The 18,933-nt window shown below is 42.2% G+C and overlaps 1 protein-coding gene across 1 annotated transcript in view; it reads right to left on the bottom strand.

The window, feature by feature from the left end:
• Positions 1-18,933, bottom strand: part of LOC137631721 (protein downstream neighbor of son homolog) — a 131,148-nt gene that overhangs the window by 94,011 nt on the left and 18,204 nt on the right. The window contains exon 3 of the mRNA XM_068363607.1: positions 2,128-2,311. Within this exon, the coding sequence (XP_068219708.1) occupies positions 2,128-2,311 (184 nt within the window). The remainder of the gene's footprint in view (positions 1-2,127; positions 2,312-18,933) is intronic.

The raw sequence follows: 18,933 nt of genomic DNA, 5'->3' as shown, positions 1-18,933 counted from the left end.
GGAGGTTGCCGCGTGGCAAGAGGCTCCTGCCTCAAGGAAAGTGGAGGTTGCTGCACAGAGCTGGTATCTGGCAACTCCCAATGCGGCAGCTCACGCATGGAGGTAGCTTGAGGAACCTCAACATCATACGTCTGGCAGGCTGGACTGCGTAGAGGTGGAGGAGCGCTCGCAGGAGGAGGTGTGTTAACCTTCTCTGCCTGAAACTCCTGCATCAACACCGCAAGCTGAGACTGCATTGTCAGCAGCATAGACCACTAGAGTTTAAGAAAGACAACAACAAACGGAGCTACTGTCCGTTGAAACTGAGGGTCTAAAACAGCTGGTGCGGCAACAGACGGAGTTACTGTCTGTTGCGATACCACCTTGCCTCTCTGGGAGGTGTGCAGTTGTCGTACTGCAGCAAGTCCGAACTGACCCAGTGCTAATGGCACCACCTAGGAGTTGGACTTGCGCGGAAGGGACCGACTTGCACTTAAAAGCTGCAAGATTTGGTCCATGGTTTCTGCGAGAAACCTCTTCCGCAGACGAGGAATAAATGGGCTCTCTCGTCTTTGTGTGGGTGGGGTGATCACGTCGGCTACGTGAGTTGGTTACACCCGAAACCACGGAGGGAAACGTCTGTTCGTCGATCAAGGCCTGCTGAACCCATAAGTCCTTCGACATTACTTCTCCCCTGGGCTTGGGAGCTTGTAAGAGGTCCCAGACTAGGCGAACAACTGGCACGAACAGACGAACCCTCGAACGCAACACTGTAACACTTTGCGCTTATCACTTATCACTTTTGATTTTCTGTTTGCACTTATTTCACTGAACTCGAAACTTTAAGTGGTTTGTACCTGAAACACGCAATTCTATCCTTCATTAAAAGTTAGTAATTGCGAAAACAGTATTACAATGTAACAGAAAAACATAATGAAAGATAAATAATTCAGTGGCTGGAAAAGAGATTAAACACTAGATCAAATAAACTACGTTTAAAATCTCTCACCGCATAAAGTCTGAGAACAAGAATAAAACTCTAGAAACGTTTACCTTCTTCCCCTAAAGAGACTAGGGAGAAGAGCAAAAACGATAACAACGTTACCCGCTTGAACGAAACGTTTATCCTCCTCTCTCTCCCTCCGTCTCTATCTCTCTCTCTCTCTCTCTTGAATTAGCACCTGAGAGAAGAGCCCAATTATATATATCGTTAAAACATATTATTGTTAAAGGAAAAAAACTGAAAGGTTTCCCAAATAAAAAGTTCCTTTATTAGAATAGAACCATTTAAGCTAAGAAAGAATGAACAAAACGCTAGAATCGGTTTACTCTTACTGCAACGTGACACCGTGATAGACTCTCTCTCTATCGTAACGATAGAGCGCAAGTTGAACGTTCTGAACGTCAACAACTGCAGAGACAAAACAAAACGTTAGTTCAACTTTGAAAACAGTACAAGACTATCAAAGAAATTCTTTCAAAAACATTAAAATAGCATAATATGTTAACAGGTAAAACGAAATGACGGGCTCAAAGTTAATTAACTTCGGTTCCAAGAAAAGACCGCCTACTATTAGGAAAGGTCGAATATAAACAAATATAAAAATTAATTTTAATAAGTTTATAATAAAAGGAAGTTAATCAAAGAGGCCTATAAAAGGCGGAGATATAAAAATAAATCTATAACTTTGTTAAGCAAAATTAAGAGAGTCTATACTCTCTTCGACACCAACACTTCCGTCTAAGGGAAGGGTCGGCCATTTAAAAGTGAAAGAGAGTTCATACTCTCTTCGTACCAAAATTAAATCAAAAATTAAATCAAATTAATTCCAAAAACTTGCTAAGCTAATGATATAGCTTCCTGAATAGCGAAGGCTAAACTCTAGAGCAAATACATCACCAAATCGTGAGCAATAACTCCAGAATCAACAGCGTATCCATGTAGGTCTAGCCGGAGGCACGACAGAGGAAAAATTGAGGTGGTGTTGACAAGAAGTACTAGAGTACCTGACCACAGATGGCGCTGTGGTGTTCACCCCCACCTGTATAGCGATCGCTGGCGTATCCCGACCGTAGATTTCTGTCGGCAACAGAGTTGACAGCTACATGATTATCGGGTAAGATTAATATTGAAAAAATCAGACTTACTGTTTGTGATGATGATGAACTCTTAAATTCTTTGTTAAAAAAACTTGAAAAGTCAACAGTTTTGCCAGAAATACTACTTGAATCTTTCCCCTCAGATGGATTAAGTAGACGGAAGAGAGAGGCATCACTTGTGACGTCTATGTTACTGTCTTCATCAAGCTTTGACCTTTTATTTGGGGAACACCTGTTGAAAATTACAGATACTTTATCAGAAATATATTTCTAGGAATCTTAGTTTTAGGCTACACAATTTACGTTTAATCTAGTATTCTATAAAAGAGCAATATTCAATATGATGTTCAAAATAAGGAACACATGATGTACAGTAAATCCCATATTTCAATGGTATAAACCTCTTATGTCTAAATGTATTAATAGGTTTTTAAATTTATCAAAATTTTAGTTAGATGAGGAAACTATTGAATATTTTCTTTTGAGTACACCTACAATTGTCTCTTAACTTCCCTTAAACTTGAGTTATACCCCACACAATTTTATTGATACAAAAAAATTCATGTAGTTAACATTAGTCTATTAAATCAACTATAGAATTTGTATTAGCTAGAAAAATAAGTTCTGTAGTATGACTATTACCATACATCCACTCAGTTGCAGCAAGATACATATACAACCACTTAGTTTGAACGAGATACAGTACATATGCACGTGAGACAATACAATTGAAAACCTTTATCTGGTCTTTAACAATACCTAGTGCAGTACTGTTTTGATATTCTTGTAAAATTGATTTTGAAGCCATTTATTAAAAATATGACAAATTTGGAAGTAAATTGTATATCTCCTAACGATACAAACCTGTAGCTATTTATAGGGGTATTACTTTTGGCGAAGCTAAAAGACAAGCCATTAGACTTTTAGCGAAGGTTAACCACCCATACCGCTAGTTAGCAGGGCTACCCCTCTCACTCACACACCTATGACTGCTTGGAGGTAGGAATTCAAGGGGGACTCGGTTGGCGGGCAAATCTGTACAAATTGCTACAGGTTTGTATCATTAGCAAAAATACAAACTACTTTCAAATTTAGCATTTGTTCCGTAACTGGAATACAAACCAACGCTAATTATAGGGGCTGACTCACTCAATAGGAGAGTGGATGTCCCTGCCAATCTGGCTTTTTGGCTTTTACGCAAGATTCCCCTTTATGTGCATTAGCACATAGTAGGCGGAAACCCTATACCTCGCTAAAACCCTGCTATGCATGGTCTGTGGCCTACACAAGTTGTGTGTTTGTGATACTAGTAATGTGGCTGTCAAGGTTAGAGTTTTTCCAAATCATAGGAATCGTCCGAGGTATTCCCAATACCACTTCACCAGGGTATGGGGACGTAACAGCAGTGACATAATACCAAGTTACACATGGGAACAATGGTTTACCTGCAGTTGGTTGAGGTCAGCTGTGTAGAGGACCCTGAATGCTGATTACCCCAAGAGAGGGTAAGATGAAGAAAAGAAAGAGCCAGTCATTCTTATTCATTCACTCAGACTAAAACCGGGTAACCAATGCCCTTAAGCTTCTGCTACTTGTCCATCAAGGAGCTTGTGTTAAACCAGTTGTTGTGTAGCCCCCACAGGACCGATAGAGAACATACTGAGTCTCCTGTGGATTAGGTCTTGCAGGGAGTGGGCGCTGAAGGTCGTTTCATGCTTCCACACGCCCCATTGTAGAACCTGCGCCACAGAGTAGTTTCGTTTGAATGCCAGGGATGTATCAATGACCCCGATGTCATGTGCTCTGGGTCAAAGTGTCGGAGGAGGATCAGGATTCAATGCGAGGTCAATGATCTTGTGAATCCAGGCAGATGGTGTTCTTGGTGATCCTCCTCTTGACCTTCCCCATGCTAATGAAGTATTTTGACACTCGGGGCGAGCTCTCGTAGTTTTCTTAAGGAATGGCCTTCAATTTCTCTTTGGCATAGTAACCGTTGATCTGGATCATTGGTGATGTTGCGAAGGATTCACGGACCGAAGGGTTCGGATTCTAAGTTTTGAGCTGCCAGAAACTAGGTCGAGCATTACTTGGCCCATCATCGTGAATGAGAGACATTAAGGACTTCCCATAGGGTTCGCCGACTCTCTTGGCAGGAGCCAACACAAGCAGGGGACCTATCCACAAGGTCAGGAAATCTCTGCTGCTTGTAATCCTGGAACGAGGTCCCCTTTCCGACTAAGGGTCCGTCGCTTGAAACTCCGTATGGGGGGGGGGGGCAATGCTGACCTTGGGGAAAGGTTAATCCCTTCCAGTCTGAAGGCGAGGCTCAAGAACTAGCGGTGGCCTTTCCTTGCCTAGACCAAGAGAAGCTTTCCTCCCAAAGGTAGCCAAGGAACACCCCTATTGCTGGCATAGTGGTATTGAGGGAAGGGATACCCCTTTCAAGGTACCAACTTACAGTCCACTTAGCCTGGATTGGTCGAAGCCAAAGATCTATTCAGGTACCCAGACATTCTCTGTGCAACCTGTTGCAGGATAGACTCCCTGAGAGAGGAGGAGTTGGAGTCTCCAGGCGTGAATTCGCAGCGAAGATACTGCTTTGTGAAAGATGTTCACATGTGGCTGTTTAGAGTTGCTGAGGAGTTCTCTTGGGATCTTTGTCAGGAGTTGCAGATGAGTCGACTAAGTATGAAGAGTCTCCTGGGCAAAACAAATCTTGCTGATGGGACGAGTCTGCTGGGCAAGACAAATCTTGCTGATGGGACGAGTCTGCTGGGCAAGACAAATCTTGCTGAGGGGACGAGTCTGCTGGGCAAGACGAATCTTGCTAACGCGACTAGTCAGTTGGGCAAGACGAGTCTGATGGCCTGTTCCCAAAATTCAAAGGCAGGGAATGGATGAATCCAATTCCCATAGGATCTTTCATGATCTACGTCAGTAGGTGAGACGAGTCTTCTATCAAGACAAGACTGCTGATGATGAGGCAAGCTCTGAAGGGAAATGGGAGGAATCCCCAAAGGGGAGACCAACCAGGAAAAGGAAGATTCTCTCGCAGATGGGAAAGGCTGCTACTGTCAGCGATCCTTCGAGCATGATTGCTGCACAGTGGCTAGTGGAGGAACTAGTCCCTTGTCAGGGGAGTGGATGAATCCATCTCTTCGCTTAAAGAATACTCCGAAGGAGAGACCAAAGGTAGAAGGAAGTCTTTTCCGCAGACAGGAAAGACACAATCAACATCTGCTGCCATAGTTGGTGATTCTCCCCACAACGGAATGGAGAGCTCCAGCACCTAGAGGCAATCCTTTTGGTTGTACTCACTGTTTCCCATCCCTGAGTTCTAACCCAAGTTGAAGGTCGACATTGGGTGTTGTACAAGAAACGAGCCGGAGCTCAAACTGAGTTCCCCTCAAACGGGGGTGATACCTCTTGCCCGCAGGAAGGTTGCCCTCATCTTTGAGAGGTTTAAGAGGCGGTCCCATTCAGTCTCTGACCACAGCCCAGAGGCCAAGTGGTACAGCATTACCCCACCCTTTTCCTTGATGCATCTGGAGGGAGAAATAAATTCGGGAAGAACTGAGGAGATTAACTCCCTAGATGAGATTCTCATCTTGTAACTTCCTTATCAGGACAGTCTCTTGCTCAGATCTTGTAGGAAACCAGAGAAAAGGAAGATACCTGGTGCCAAAGGACCTGGGATCTGGCTGTTCCTGAAGAGGTTAGATTCGATGGAGACTGATACGGTCTTGTTGAACCTGCAGAAGTTTCTGAGGTAGAACTAGCAGCAAAGGCGTTGTTTTCCACTCATGAGACATCATTTCAGGGTGGGTCGTGGTCGTCGTTGAAGTGGCTGGATGAAGATTGCCTGACCCTCCCTGCAGGTCTCGTAATCTTGATGAGGACTTCGGCAGTGTCTTAGAGTCCTTAGACTTTTTCCTTGGAGGGAAGAAGGTCTCTAGCACGGAGTGTTTCAATGGAACACCCTTATGATGGTCACCCATAGGGGGAGGATCATATCTTCCAAGGGTTTTGAGGCTACCCTGAATTCTCGAGAGACCTCCTCGATGGGCGAGGGCCAGAAAGAGTCGGATAAGGACTCTTCCTTGTGCAAAACTTCCACCTGGACTGCTGGCTGTGGAGCAAGAGGATGAGGATGAGTGGGCATGATGACACTTGACCTTCCCTTTGACATCCTGACAGGGGTCAACTTGACCCTGGATGAGACTAACTCATCATGGTTTGACTGAGTGATTTAAAGTTTTCTGGTATCCTGACATCTAAGGTCATTGACGCCAAAACTCGTCATGGACTCCTCTTTTCCACTTCATGGGAGAGGAAGAAACAGAAGTTTCTCTGCAGGAAGGAACCATGGATTTTTGCCTTAGGTCCAGAGAAGGCGAGGAAGACTCCTCCAAGGGGATCCTGAGAGCTTCCGATGGACGACTAGGTGGGATACCTGTCACAAAGGCTTGCATGACAGCCCTAACCAAGGCTCCAGACCAATAGCGGTACTGTACTATCGGAAAGTTCCCCTGAAGGGAACGACGAAGAGGGTCTCCTCAAGAAGTCTTATCTGCTGTTGAAGAAGCTCTTGAGGAAGGCTGCAGTGATGATGTCTCCTTCTGAGGAAAAGGAATCGGCTGTGAAGGGGGCCCTTCGGAACTTTGAACTCCTGCTGCTTAGATGTCTTGCCTTTTTTCCGCTCCCCAGAAAAAGCGATGGTCTGCATTTGCGGAGAGGAGAACAAGGCGAAGGAGAACAATTGGGAGAAGACTTACATCTCTCTGCAGGGAGCTCTAAGGCTCAAGGAGGAGAAGGCTTAGAAAGCTGCTCTTCTCACGAACGACACCCTTCATTAGAATGTGTCTATCTGGTGAACATTGGCGACGATCGGGTGTCGGTCGTTTGACAATCGTTTAGGCGATCGGCGAGTTGGCGAACAATGAGCAGCACGAGGCTGATGTTGTGGAGGATTAATTTTATTTTAATTTATTTTTTTTATTTGCCAAATCGAGAGAGAGAGAGAGAGAGAGAGAGAGAGAGAGAGTGTGTGAGTGTGTTTATTTAAGTTTTGTTAGAGAGAGAGAGAGAGAGAGAGAAAGAGAGAGAGAGAGAGGAGAGAGAGGAGAGAGAGAGAGAGAGAGAGAGAGAGAGAGAGAGAGTGTGTTTACAGTATTGGCTTTAGTTTTGTCACACAGAGAGAGAGAGAGAGAGAGAGAGAGAGAGAGAGAGAGAGAGAGAGAGAGAGAGAGAGAGAGAGAGAGAGAGAGTTGTTTTAGTATTGTTAAATAGAGACATTTTATTTGCTTTAGCTTTGTCATTAGAGAGAGAGAGAGAGAGAGAGAGAGAGAGAGAGAGGAGAGAGAGAGAGAGAGAGAGAGAGAGTGAGTGAGTGAGTGTGGGTGTTTATTTACTTAAGTTTTGTCAAACCGCAAGAGAAAGTGTTTATTTGCTTAGTTTTGTGTGTGAGAGAGAGAGAGAGAGAGAGAGAGAGAGAGAGAGAGAGAGAGAGAGAGAGAGGAGAGAGAGAGAGAGAGAGAAAGAAAGAAAGTGTTTATTTGCTTTAGTTTTGTCAGAGAGAGAGAGAGAGAGAGAGAATTTCATTTGCTTTAGTTTTATTAGATCGCGCGTTGTGCGCGAGAGAGTATGTGTGTATGTGCGTTTGGGTGTGCGTGTTTTGTGTGTCCGCGGTGCGCGCTGAAGAAAAAGGGTAATTAGCGAATGATTGTTTGAAGTTGGAAAGATTGTTGGTATAATTGAGGTTGTTTGTTTACCTTTTTAGCTAGGATAGGGTGGTGATGAATGTCTTGGGCGAAAGCATTGGATCTCGAACGATAGAAGGAGTCGGTTCTGCATTTTTTTGTTCTTCGGAAGCCGGCTGATTAGTGTTTTTATGTTCTGAGTAAGTACTGTTTTTATTCATTTTTGTTAGGCGCGTTCGTGAATGATAGAAAGTTTATTGTTTATCTTTGATTATAGTGCAATAGTTAAGTTAGTTAGGAGGGTTCATAAGTGTTTTTTCTTTTTTTATTTTGGCAGGCCGCGATTCCTCCTTTGGGGAGAAGATTTATTTGAATTTGACTATTGATGACCTGGCTTACTTAAGGAACTTGTGTTTAGAATGCTCTAGTGGATTGATCAACTGTTGACGACCTGGCCTGTTTATTACAATTACGATTTCGATTGCTGTTACTGATGAGGATGATGATGATGATGATGACGATTTAGACTGCCAAATTAAGTGAGGCAGTTATAGCAGATTGTGCCAGTGTTGCGTCTGCCAGGGAGTTGTGGCTTTGGCCGAAAAGGACTGTTGGCCCTTGTGTGGACAACGACGTCCACACATAAACAAATATTGGTTTTGGTGTGTCACGTGTGTGTGGATAAAGAGTTCCACTCATAAACAAATATTGGTTTTGGGTGTGTTAATTTTAAGTGTTAGGGTTTTTTTTTATTTGAATGGTGATACGGTTTTTTTTTGGTATATTTATGAATGTAATGATTTGTTTTACGTGTAATTATTTTGGTTGTTGGTGGTTTATATGTTAAGCTTATTTTGAATGCAGAATTTTTGCTTTTGGTTGCGTTAATATAGTTTTAAGGCTATGTTTTGTTTTCATTTTCCTTCTGTCCAAGAGCCTAGTTTAAAGTAAAGTAAGGGGAAAGTTTGTGTTGTGGGATATTTTGGAAGTAGAGTGATTAAGGGTGTGGGGGGGGTTGTGTTTGTTTACATCCCGCCACATAAATTTGCCGCCCGAACAGGGACGACTGTTGAAGGTGGGATTGAAACTGGACTTTTGGACAAGGGTAAATAGGTTTGAAAATACTTAAAATATTAATGGTATCGAAATGGAAGAACTGGAAGAACAGTTGTATATTTTAAAGGAGGAATTGCGGTTGTCTAATGAGCGAGAGGAGAGGTTGTTGTTGGAGAATGCGAGGTTAAGTAGTGAGAATGAGGAGATGCAAAGGAAACTTAGGGAACTTCAGGGAACTGTAGAGAGAGTGGAAGAGGGTGTTGAGATGAGGATGCGAGAAAATGAGAAACGAATGGAAGCTATGATGGGGCAAGTAATGGGGATGATGAAAACTGTCATAGGTGAAGGTGCAGTCGGAGGAGTGGCTTCTGCTTCTGGTAACGGGTTGATTGTGGAAGAGGATAGGGTAAGTGATAATGGGGAAGGTAGTGATAGTGATATTGAAAGTAAAGGGCCTAGACATAGTAAGATTGGAACGAAGGGTGATAGGAAGAAGGAGAAGAAAGGTAAAGATAATGTGAAGAAAGAAAAGAAGAAAGGTCAGGGTGTGAGTGAGGATGATCATGATTGGGTGAAGGTGGTAAGTAAGAAAAAGGTTAAGAAGGGAATAGTTAAAGATAGGACTTTGAGTGTAGAATTAGATTCATTGTATTCAAATGAAGAAGGCAACAAGAAGGGAGTAGACAGTGAAGATAGTAGTGAGAATGAAGTAGAGGAAGTTTGTAAGACAGTGTTTATGAGAGAGGTACCTAGGTGTGAAAGGTTTAATGAACATAGCAGTAGGGATGTATATGACTTCTTTAGGGAATATGAAAAGTTTTGTCAGGCTAAGTATGGGGATAGTAAGAGAGTTTGGGCTAGGGAGTTGGGAGAATTTTTGTCAGGATATTTGTTGACGATGTATGGGGTGATAACGAGTGTAGGAGAGGTTGAGTATGAAAGTGTAAAGAATAGGATAATTGAACAGGTAAAACGTATGAAAGGTAGTGTTAGGTATAAGCGAAAAAAATGATTTTGATGAAGCACGAATGAAGGTGGGTGAAGCAATCTCGATGTATGTATGTCGGTTAGAAACATTGGCTAGGAAGAAGTATGGGGACGAAGGAATAAATGAAAATAAGGAACTAATGAAGAAGTTTTTGGGTACAGTACCAGAGAGTGTGTGTGAGTTTATTAATTTGAAACGGAAGGAGAAAATGAGGTGGACTAGAGAGAGATTGACTTGGGATGATATTTTAGAGATAGTTGAGGATTACGAGTTGGATAGGTGTATGAAAGAAAGTAAATCTGTGAGTGTAAGAACTGGAATGGAGGAATGTGTGCCAGAATTTGGTAGTTTTAGAGATGCTGTTATGAGAGGGCCAATGAGGGCAGCTGATAGTGTAATAGATAGAAGTGTTAGGGTGAGTAATGTAGGAATACCTATGCCGAGAAATGATGGGTTTAGACAGGGAAATCAAGTTTGGAGAGATAGAAGTGCTAGTACGCAGCAAGTTAGGTTAGGTAGTGGTATCCGTGAAGAGAGGTGTTATAGGTGTGGGAAGGTAGGACATAAAAAGAACGAGTGTAGATGGGCATTAGGAGCATGTTTCGGGTGTGGAGAGACAGGGCATCGTATTAGCGACTGTAAGAAAGAGAAAGTGGTTAAGTGTTATCGGTGTGGTATGACTGGACACATAGCGAGTGGATGCCGTAATAATCGTATGAATGTAATTTGTGGTAATTGTGGTAAGGATGGTCATTATGCTAGAATGTGCAAGGAGCCGCGGGGGTAAGTGTACTGAATGTGGTGTAGATGGGCATGTAGCTAGGGTTTGTAGAAAGAAGGGATCAAGTCAGCCAGGATGTTCGGGAAACTAATTAATCAGAGGGTTCAGCTGGGTGAGTCCTCGTGTGTGTGGGGAGTGAATGTGATGCATGTTCGTGAGGGTTTATTGCATGAAGATGTGATGGGAGAAAGAGCACATGATTGCATGAGTGTGAAAATGATTTTTAATGGTATAGAGTTGGTTGGTTTGATTGATACTGGTTGTGGTGTCAATTTAATGTTTAGGAATGCATATGATAAGGTAAAAGAGGTTTGTGAATTTAAGGGATGTAAGGGGGAAGTAAAAGGTATTGGTAATTTGCGTATGCCTGTGCAAGGAAAGTTGCGGGAAAATGTTATGATTGGGGGGCTGATGATGGAAGATAATGATTTTTACGTGGTCGAGGGAGCGAATGAGAAATATGACGTACTGCTTGGGTATAAATTTCTGAAAAAATGTGGTATGATTGTACATCCAAGTGTGAATATGATAGAAATAAAGGTTAAAGGCAATATTTGTGGGGAATTTTATTTAAAGGAAGACGGCAGAGTGAGTACGAAGGTGTGGAAGGGAGTGCCATTGGTAGCAAGGGAAAGTGTAAAGTTATCGGGTAAGAAAGGTGAGGTTATTAGTGTAAACGTTGCATGGCCGAGCAGTCTGGGAATTTCAAATAGTGACGAGGATGAATATGTAGTGGAAGGTATGGAAGCAGGTAATTTGGTGAAAACAAGTGCGTATATATATGATGGTGTTATGAATATGCAGGAACCCCAGGTGTATGTAAGGTTGTTGCCGAGTGTTAGGAGGAAGAGAGTACGTGGAATACGTGAGGGCGATTGCATGGGATGTATGTATACACTGATCAATGTAGAGGATGGAAGATATGTTAAAGCGAGACAGGTAATGGCTGGTAAGGTAAAGAACGATGACGATTGGGATTACGATACGTTGAAAGGAAGAATTAAGTTAGATGAGAGTATAAGTGAGGTCGAAAGGGAACGATTGCTTAAGATGTTATGGGATAAACGGAGAGTTATGAGTCTCGGTGACGATGATTGTGGGGGGGTCAGACCTGCCAGAATTTAAAATAGTTCTCAGTGATGATACCCCCATATATCAGCGTCCCAGGCATTTTTCTCCGCCTATTGCCAAGGAGATAGAGGAGCAGTGTCAGGAATTAGAGCGTATGGGTGTAATAGAAAGGAGTGAGAGTGCCTGGAATAGCCCTATTGTCCCTGTACGAAAGCCTGATGGAAGTTTACGTATGTGTATTGATTATAGGAAGGTGAATGAGGTGACTGTTAAAGAACGTTTTCCAATGAATGTGGTGTCTGATTGTGTTTATAAGATGCATGGAATGAAAGTTTTTACTAAATTAGATTTGGTGCGGGGCTATTATCAGATGCCTCTAGCAGAGGGGAGCAGGCCCATTACCGCATTTTCAAGTTACGAATTGTCACTTTCAATTTAAAAAGGTTGAGTTTTGGTCTTGCTAATGCGCCTGGCTGCCTTCCAAAGAGCGATGAATGTTGTATTGGCTGGTTTCGATCGACAGAAGGTGACTGTTTTTATAGATGATATTCTGATTGCGAGCGAGACTGTTGAGGAACATATGCGGTTGCTTGAGGCAGTGTTGAGGCGGTTATTTGAAGTTGGTGTGAAAATTAAGCTTGAGAAGTGTACATGGTTGTCCAGGGGAGGTGGAATTTCTTGGGCATGTAGTGGGGTGAATCTGGTATAAGGAAGAGTGACAAGTTTGTGAATAAGGTGCGAGAATTTCCACGTCCCCGGACTGTGCGTGAGTTGCGAGGTTTTCTTGGTTTGGTTGAGTTTGGGCGCAAGTTTGTTAGAGATTGTTCAGGTATAGGGAAGCCTTTGAATGAATGGACGGGTAAAAGGAATAGTACAAAAATTTAAAATAGGGATGATCGGATGATAGAAGCGTTTGAAAGGTTGAAGGAGAGAGGGCCGCGAAAGACGTCACTTTGGCATTTCTCAGACTACAGTGAAAATGCGAGTATGCTAGAGTTGTATACGGATGCGAGTGGGGTTAGTATGGGTGGTTGTTTGGTTCAAATGCAGAGAGTAAATGGAGAAGAGCAATTGAGAGTAATAGCGTATGTTAGTAAAAGCGTTTATAAAGCTGAGCGGAAGTATTCGACGATTGACAGGGAATTGGCTGCAATACGATTTTGTGTGAAAGCATTGAAAGTATTTTTGTATGGTGTAAAATTCATTGTGCGTACTGACCATCAGCCCCCTAGTGTATATGATAAGGAAAGAGTGTGTGAATGCAAGGGTTGCTAGGACCATAGAGGATTTGAATGAATTTGATTTTAGGTTAGAATATGTACCGGGAAATAAGAATGTGATAGCGGATGCGATGTCGAGGATGCATGGGAGGATGGAAGATAAAGAGAGTAATCAGAATTCTGAAAGGTTGCCTGAAGGTTTAGTTGTGGAGCAGAGTTATGAAGGGGAAGATATGGTGTATAAGTGTATCCTAATGGGTTTAAGTAAGTTAATAGAAGAGGGGTTAAATACGGAAATACCAGGTAGCGTAAGCGAGCTTAAAAGAAGGGTGATGAATGAAGTGTCAAAAGAAATGGTATATGAGGAGGAGAGTAGTGTACTAGAAGGGGAAGTATTATCAAAGATATTAATGGTGGTAAGTATGTTGTATGGTGTAACTGTGTATTTGTATTTTGGATGGAATCGACCGATGGAATATAGGGCATGTAAGGAGAATGATAGGGAATATATTTTGAGGATTCAATGTAAGGAGGAATGTTGCAAATTGTTGAGTGAGAAGGATAATGGTGCAAGTGACCTTAATCTAAGATATGGGGGTATAGAGGACAGTGAACATGATGATGAACATATTGGTGAAGTGAGTGACAGAATTGAAAGGAGAGTAAATGTATGTATGCATGGTGTAAAAGGAAGGATGATGACATATGTGAATATAAATGAGAATGAATATTGTAGTTTAATTGATACGGGTGCTCAAGTGTCATTAGTAAATGAGTCGGTTATCAGGGAAATTGAGAGGTACAATTGGGAAGTGAAAAGACAGTGTACGAGTGTGAGAATCCATGGAATAGGTCAGGGAAGTTTACTTGTTTGGGAAGAAGTGAGGTTGAAGGTGAAACTAGGGAGTATGGAAGTTGAACATAATTTTATTGTAATGGGAGAGAATGAAATGCCTAGTTGTTTTTTGATGGGAATAGATTTTTTGAGGTTGCACCATGTGTCAGTTGATGTTGGTAGGGGTTTGCTTTCAAAGAATGGCTGTAAGGTAATAGTAATTGAGGATAATAGTGTATTCATGGCGAATTTTGTTGGCATGATTGATATTGCAAAGAGTGAAGATGATTTGTTGAGCAAAGAAGAGGTGGAAGAAATGCAAGGTGAATGTTTCGAAATAAATAGGTTACGTGAATGTATTTTAAATGGTATTAGGGTGGAAGAATGGCCGTGTGATTTGGAAGCGTATAAGAAAGTTGTTAAAAGATTTATTGTTTGTAAGAATATTGTGTATTTTTTGCATAGGGGAATGGATGAAGATATATATGTTCCTGTATTTCCAATGCATGCAGCTGTAAGTATGTGTATGGTAGTGCATGACAGGTATGGGCATATGGGGAAGAATAAATTGTGGGAGTGCATGCGAGAGAGGTTGTTTACGCCTGGGTTGAGTCAAATTTGTAGGGATGTAGCGACCACTTGTGAGGACTGTCAGAAGGGGAAGTATCAGAGCATGCATGCAAGTCCGCCTGTTCTGAGGTTACGTATGAAAGAGCCATTTGAGATGTTTGTGATTGATTGTGTTTCGTTGCCTGTGACTGCGAGAAGACATGTGGGAATGATTGTCATGGTCGATCATATGAGTAAGTTTGCATATGCAGTACCCATCAAGAATAAAAGAAGTGAGACTGTAGCGAGAATGGTAAGTCAAGTGATGTTGCCGATGAGTGTGTGTAAGCCTGCAAAAATGTTAAGTGACAATGGTCCGGAGTTTGTTGGATGGGAGTTTGAGCAGATGTTGAGAGAATGGGGCATTGAACATGTGTATTCGACTCCGTATATGCCAAGTGCGAATGGTTTGGCTGAAAGGACGGTAAGAACCTTGACAGAAATTTTGCGGATGATGAGTACATGTGATAATGATTGGGATTTATATGTTGGGCGTGCGTTGTGGGCGTATAATGCGACGGTGCACAAGAGTACTGGTATGTCTCCGTGTAAGTTTGTGTTGAATTTTGAAAAGATAGTAAGACCGAGATTGAGTGTGTCCGAGAATGATAGAGATGTTTGGAAGAAAGCAAATGAGAGATTTGAAAGCTACAAAGTGGGAGAGAAAGTGTTAAAAGAAGTAATTGAAAAAGGAAGAATGAATGTCAATAAGGTACGTGATAAGTTTGAAGGTCCATATGAGGTGTTAGATGTTGGTTCTAGTGGGTTGAGTTATGTTTTAGGTAAAGTAAGTGTGGATGGTAGTGTGGAAAAGGTTAGGGCACACCACAATCAGTTGCGGAAATGGAAGGAGGTACCAAGATATATTCAGGAGAATGGTATGACTAAATGGCTAAAAACGAACAAGTATGAACCGAGTATGTGTGAGGCATTAGGTTTAGAAGATAAGCAATTGGTGTTAGTAGAGTATGGAAGGAAAAAGAAGTCTGAGAATTTTACTGGGGATAAAAGGCGGGAAAATTTTGTAGTTGTAGGCGGGAATCAGAATAAGCAGGACAAGGGTGTAAATGTACAGGTGAGTATGGAAGATAAATGTATTAATACAGATGAAACTTGGATGAGTAGGAATGATACTTATAGTGTGTGTGGTTTTTCGTTAGATGAGGCAAGAGAACGTATGACGGACACGAGAATGAAAGATAGGAGAATGATAAGCAGTATGAATGATTCTTTTGTTAAAGTAGAAAATGGTTTAGATGTAATGGATGAATTGTTGACAGAAATTAGTGGGATTTTCGGGCCAGATGAAACTGAGGTAGATGAAATAGTGAATGATATCTTAGACGAGCAGAGCATAGACGGGAATCGTAATAGTACGTTGAATGAAAACGACACGGAAGAAGTGAATGAGAGAGTGCAGGTATATGAAGGCCCAGTTACCCGAAGCCGTGGCCCTGTTCCTGATTGCGACTGGGTTATGAGAAAATAGGTAAGTTTTGTGTGAGGATTTGGCAAAGTAAGGGGGGAGGAATGTGGAGGATTAATTTTATTTTAATTTATTTTTTTTATTTGCCAAATCGAGAGAGAGAGAGAGAGAGAGAGAGAGAGAGTGTGAGTGTGTTTATTTAAGTTTTGTCAGAAGAGAGAGAGAGAGAGAGAGAGAGAGAGAGAAGAGAGAGAGAGAGAGAGAGAGAGAGAGAGAGTGTTTACAGTATTGGCTTTAGTTTTGTCACAGAGAGAGAGAGAGAGAGAGAGAGAGAGGAGAGAGAGAGAGAGAGAGAGAGAGAGAGAAGAGAGAGAGAGAGAGTGTTGTTTTAGTATTGTTAAATAGAGACATTTTATTTGCTTTAGCTTTGTCATTAGAGAGAGAGAGAGAGAGAGAGAGAGAGAGAGAGAGAGAGAGAGAGAGAGAGAGAGAGAGAGAGAGAGAGAGAGAGAGAGAGAGTGAGTGAGTGAGTGTGGGTGTTTATTTACTCAAGTTTTGTCAAACCGCAAGAGAAAGTGTTTATTTGCTTAGTTTTGTGTGTGAGAGAGAGAGAGAGAGAGAGGAGAGAGAGAGAGAGAGAGAGAGAGAGAGAGAGAGGAGAGGAGAGAAAGAAAGAAAGTGTTTATTTGCTTTAGTTTTGTCAGAGAGAGAGAGAGAGAGAGAGAATTTCATTTGCTTTAGTTTTATTAGATCGCGCGTGCGCGAGAGAGTATGTGTGTATGTGCGTTTGGGTGTGCGTGTTTTGTGTGTCCGCGGTGCGCGCTGAAGAAAAAGGGTAATTAGCGAATGATTGTTTGAAGTTGGAAAGATTGTTGGTATAATTGAGGTTGTTTGTTTACCTTTTTAGCTAGGATAGGGTGGTGATGAATGTCTTGGGCGAAAGCATTGGATCTCGAACGATAGAAGGAGTCGGTTCTGCATTTTTTTGTTCTTCGGAAGCCGGCTGATTAGTGTTTTTATGTTCTGAGTAAGTACTGTTTATATTCATTTTTGTTAGGCGCGTTCGTGAATGATAGAAAGTTTATTGTTTATCTTTGATTATAGTGCGATAGTTAAGTTAGTTAGGAGGGTTCATAAGTGTTTTTCTTTTTTTATTTTGGCAGGCCGCGATTCCTCCTTTGGGGAGAAGATTTATTTGAATTTGACTATTGATGACCTGGCTTACTTAAGGAACTTGTGTTTAGAATGCTCTAGTGGATTGATCAACTGTTGACGACCTGGCCTGTTTATTACAATTACGATTTCGATTGCTGTTACTGATGAGGATGATGATGATGATGATGACGATTTAGACTGCCAAATTAAGTGAGGCAGTTATAGCAGATTGTGCCAGTGTTGCGTCTGCCAGGGAGTTGTGGCTTTGGCCGAAAAGGACTGTTGGCCCTTGTGTGGACAACGACGTCCACACATAAACAAATATTGGTTTTGGTGTGTCACGTGTGTGTGGATAAAGAGTTCCACTCATAAACAAATATTGGTTTTGGGTGTGTTAATTTTAAGTGTTAGGGTTTTTTTTATTTGAATGGTGATACGGTTTTTTTTTGGTATATTTATGAATGTAATGATTTGTTTTACGTGTAATTATTTTGGTTGTTGGTGGTTTATATGTTAAGCTTATTTTGAATGCAGAATTTTTGCTTTTGGTTGCGTTAATATAGTTTTAAGGCTATGTTTTGTTTTCATTTTCCTTCTGTCCAAGAGTCTAGTTTAAAGTAAAGTAAGGGGAAAGTTTGTGTTGTGGGATATTTTGGAAGTAGAGTGATTAAGGGTGTGGGGGGGTTGTGTTTGTTTACATCCCGCCACAATGTCATCTACCTTCCGCTTTTGGAGAGTGGCGAGTCATTGGTAAACAACGAAAAGGTGAACGATGAAAAGGGGACAGACGAGCAGCCGAAAACTACTGACAAGCTGGCAAGTGGCAGGCTGATCAGGAGCTGGCGAGTGGCGGGCTGATCAGGAGCTGCCACGGGTATATCAGAATAGGAAAGTGATGGCGCAGTGACAGCAGGTTCCACAGGAACGAAGGGCACTATTCTTCTACGTCAGCTATCTTAGCCGACCGAAGAAGTACGGCATCGTTAACAAAGGAAAAATAAAAACAAATTATGCAACAAAAAAACTCCCTCGGGAGGAGCACCTAATCCACGGACGGGAAAAGTGTCCCCCGAGAGAACAAACAAATTAGGGACTGCACACTCCCTTCCCCAGTCGAATTGACGGGAGAGGGAAAACGGCAGCGTAAAAACTGTAACAAAACAAGAATTACAATTAATTAATTCAGCTCTCAAAACAAACTACTCGGGAGAACCACTCAATACTCCGGCGGGAAGGGGGTTCCCCGAGGGGGAGCGGACAAGTTAAGGTCATGCGCACCCTCCACCGGCAAGAAAGGACGTAGAACCATCATTCCAAGAGGGAGTGCAGAGTCGAAGCTGAGAAGTTAAATTACAAAGTCATGATTTCACTTAATTAATGAAGAAAACCATTCAGAAGCACAACCTAACCCATGAACGGGAAAGGATATGCAGAGGATATGCCGGCTGCCCATGTAAAGTGAGCGGCGTTGTCAGTGAGAAAGAGCAAGACCGAAGTCAACCTCTGTGAAGGCCGCAAGGAGATTCCCTCTAAGAACACATGGGGGGAGGGTGACATTAACATCCGAACGGAGATTATCCAAACGATAACGACTCCCCTGTGGAGGCAGCCAAGTCACTCGGAAGGTCACCCACCTACAGGATATCCGGTGTCTAAGGGAGGAAGGATGTAAGAGAAGGTTCTCCGCCCTTGAGAACCTGCCGCACTACGCTGTCACACAAACAGCAACATTCATTATAAAGAAAGCTTCAAATATATATAAAACTTAAAGAATGTTTTCATATACAGTATACTGAATAAAAGAAAAAGCATAAGATTAAAAAGTCAAAAGACCAAGAGATGTCTCTCTCCCCGAGCTACAAGTAAAGTGAGTTACAGTCACAGGTGTGAGTGAGAGGGGTAGATAGAATAGTGTGGTCAAGTGTACTCTCAAGCAAGATCTAGTAGGGTCCCAAGACCTCGGAAGAAGACCCCTTTTCTCAGGTCTCTCTGAGGTTAAAACTGAACCAGGAAT

The sequence above is a fragment of the Palaemon carinicauda genome, chromosome 40, assembly GCF_036898095.1.
Source record: "Palaemon carinicauda isolate YSFRI2023 chromosome 40, ASM3689809v2, whole genome shotgun sequence".
NCBI lineage: Eukaryota > Metazoa > Arthropoda > Malacostraca > Decapoda > Palaemonidae > Palaemon > Palaemon carinicauda.
This window is presented reverse-complemented; position numbering and strand designations above follow the sequence as displayed.